The sequence below is a fragment of the Nanorana parkeri genome, unplaced genomic scaffold, assembly GCF_000935625.1.
Source record: "Nanorana parkeri isolate BGI_ZX_2015 unplaced genomic scaffold, ASM93562v1 scaffold1592, whole genome shotgun sequence".
Lineage (NCBI taxonomy): Eukaryota > Metazoa > Chordata > Amphibia > Anura > Dicroglossidae > Nanorana > Nanorana parkeri.
In genome coordinates this window covers 87,687-89,438 of record NW_017307860.1, presented here as the reverse complement: position 1 = coordinate 89,438, position 1,752 = coordinate 87,687, and the positions used below count along the sequence as shown (strand labels likewise).

General features: G+C 48.2%; 1 protein-coding gene across 1 annotated transcript in view; it reads right to left on the bottom strand.

Annotated features, from left to right (window-relative positions):
• Positions 1 to 1,752, bottom strand: part of TDRD1 (tudor domain containing 1) — a 54,628-nt gene that overhangs the window by 33,502 nt on the left and 19,374 nt on the right. Inside the window, exon 9 of the mRNA XM_018570757.1 lies at positions 1,564 to 1,735. Coding sequence (XP_018426259.1) covers positions 1,564 to 1,735 — 172 coding nt within the window. The remainder of the gene's footprint in view (positions 1 to 1,563; positions 1,736 to 1,752) is intronic.

Below are 1,752 nucleotides of genomic sequence, written 5' to 3'. Positions count from 1 at the left end.
AAAAACCCAAGGCTTGGTCCTGGAAGATTCTACAGTGGCCATCACAGTCACCTGACTTGAACTCCATAGAACATCTCTGGTGGGATTTGAAGAAGTAGGTTGCAGCATGCAAACCCAAGAATATTAGTGAACTGGAGGCCATTGCTCAAGAGGAATGGACTGATAGTCCTCAGGAATGCTGCCAGAAGCCGGTGTCAATTACCACTCCAATCTGCCCCCGCTTTTGATGCTTTTTATTGAGTTTTCCAAGTGTCAGAGACACAATCAAATAACAAACAACCTTCATACATACAGCAATCGGGTCAACATAACCCAGGCAATTATGCAATATCTACATCCTCTTCACATATCAGAAAAACATACGATTACAAGGTTACACAAGTATTTGGTTACAAGATTCAATACGTGGTAGTCACGCTCCAACGCAGGGAGTATACAACATAGGGAGTTGGACCCACATGTAGTCAATATGGTGGGAAATACATCAGGGCTTCAGAGAACCAGAGATGGGGGTCAATAGGCTAAAGAATGAGAGAGTGTATTCAGTATGTTACACCATCTCTACAGATGTGTTAGAGGAGGACAGCCATGGATCCCAGATACGCCCAAATCGTGCCGGGTTGCCCCTCTGCTCGTACGTGAGTTTGTAAATGCCCCCCCCCCCTATACTTACCTTTCCACAAACGCTCTTTCCCCTCTACTGGTGCAGGTGCACTATTCGTTCCCCGTACTGCTGTCCAGAGCAGCCCTGCACTCCGGATTTCGAATTTCGTTCACAAATGGCGAGCAGTTGAAGTATAAACACTTTTTTTTTTGCATACATCAACGGCTAGCAAACAGCAGATATATGCAAAAACATTTACAAAAACATAAAGGTGATTACTTACCTTGGTCACTGCCGCTCGCTCCCGTCTGAAGAACTGGAGCTGCTCGAGCGGCTGAGCAGGATGATGGGGCGGGCGCATGCGCAGTAGAGCTCTTCGGCGGGGAGAAGGAGGAGAGACACAGTGGAGATAAATGCATGCGGCCGTGAGCGGGCACGTCGGACAGACACTGTTGGACCCGAGGAGTCTGCGCTGGATGAGAGACCGGCACCAGCGCTGGAGGGACTTCTCAATACAAGTGGAAGGAAGATGATCGGATCAAGACGCATCATTTAAGCGAAGTCCTTAAAGCAGCATGGGAGGGGGAATGAAAAAAAAATGTGTGACTGGTCAGCTGAATGCACTGACCAATGAGAAGCGCTTCTAGCTAAGAAGCGCTTCTTATTGGTCAGGTGACTGCTCTGACCAATGAGTGCTCGCCATTTGCGAGCGAAATTCAGAGCTGCACCTTTAGGGATTGGGTGCACTTGGGAAGCAATTTGTCCCATTGTTGAGAGGAAAATGGTTCTTCCCAATAAGTTTCCCTTTGGGTCATTGGGGGAGTGGTGTGGGGAAGACCAGTTCAAAGTGAGTAGGAGGGCGACTGGGAGGATATCATATGGTTTTAGCATAAGTACAAACTCAACACATTCCCCTCAGTTTTTACACAGGGCTGTAAAAGGGAAGGAGGAGCTCAAACCTGACTCCGGTAGAGAAACTTCGACTGAATACCGCGGCAGTTCCTTCTGATCCACGTGGACAACACGGAACGAAAGCTTCTGTCCCATAAGTAATCTCTTCACATCTATAAGACATTCAGGAGACCAGCCGCAGGGAGGTTGACGAGCATGGGCCACACGGAAGTTCATGGCCTGCAGCAAAACCAAGA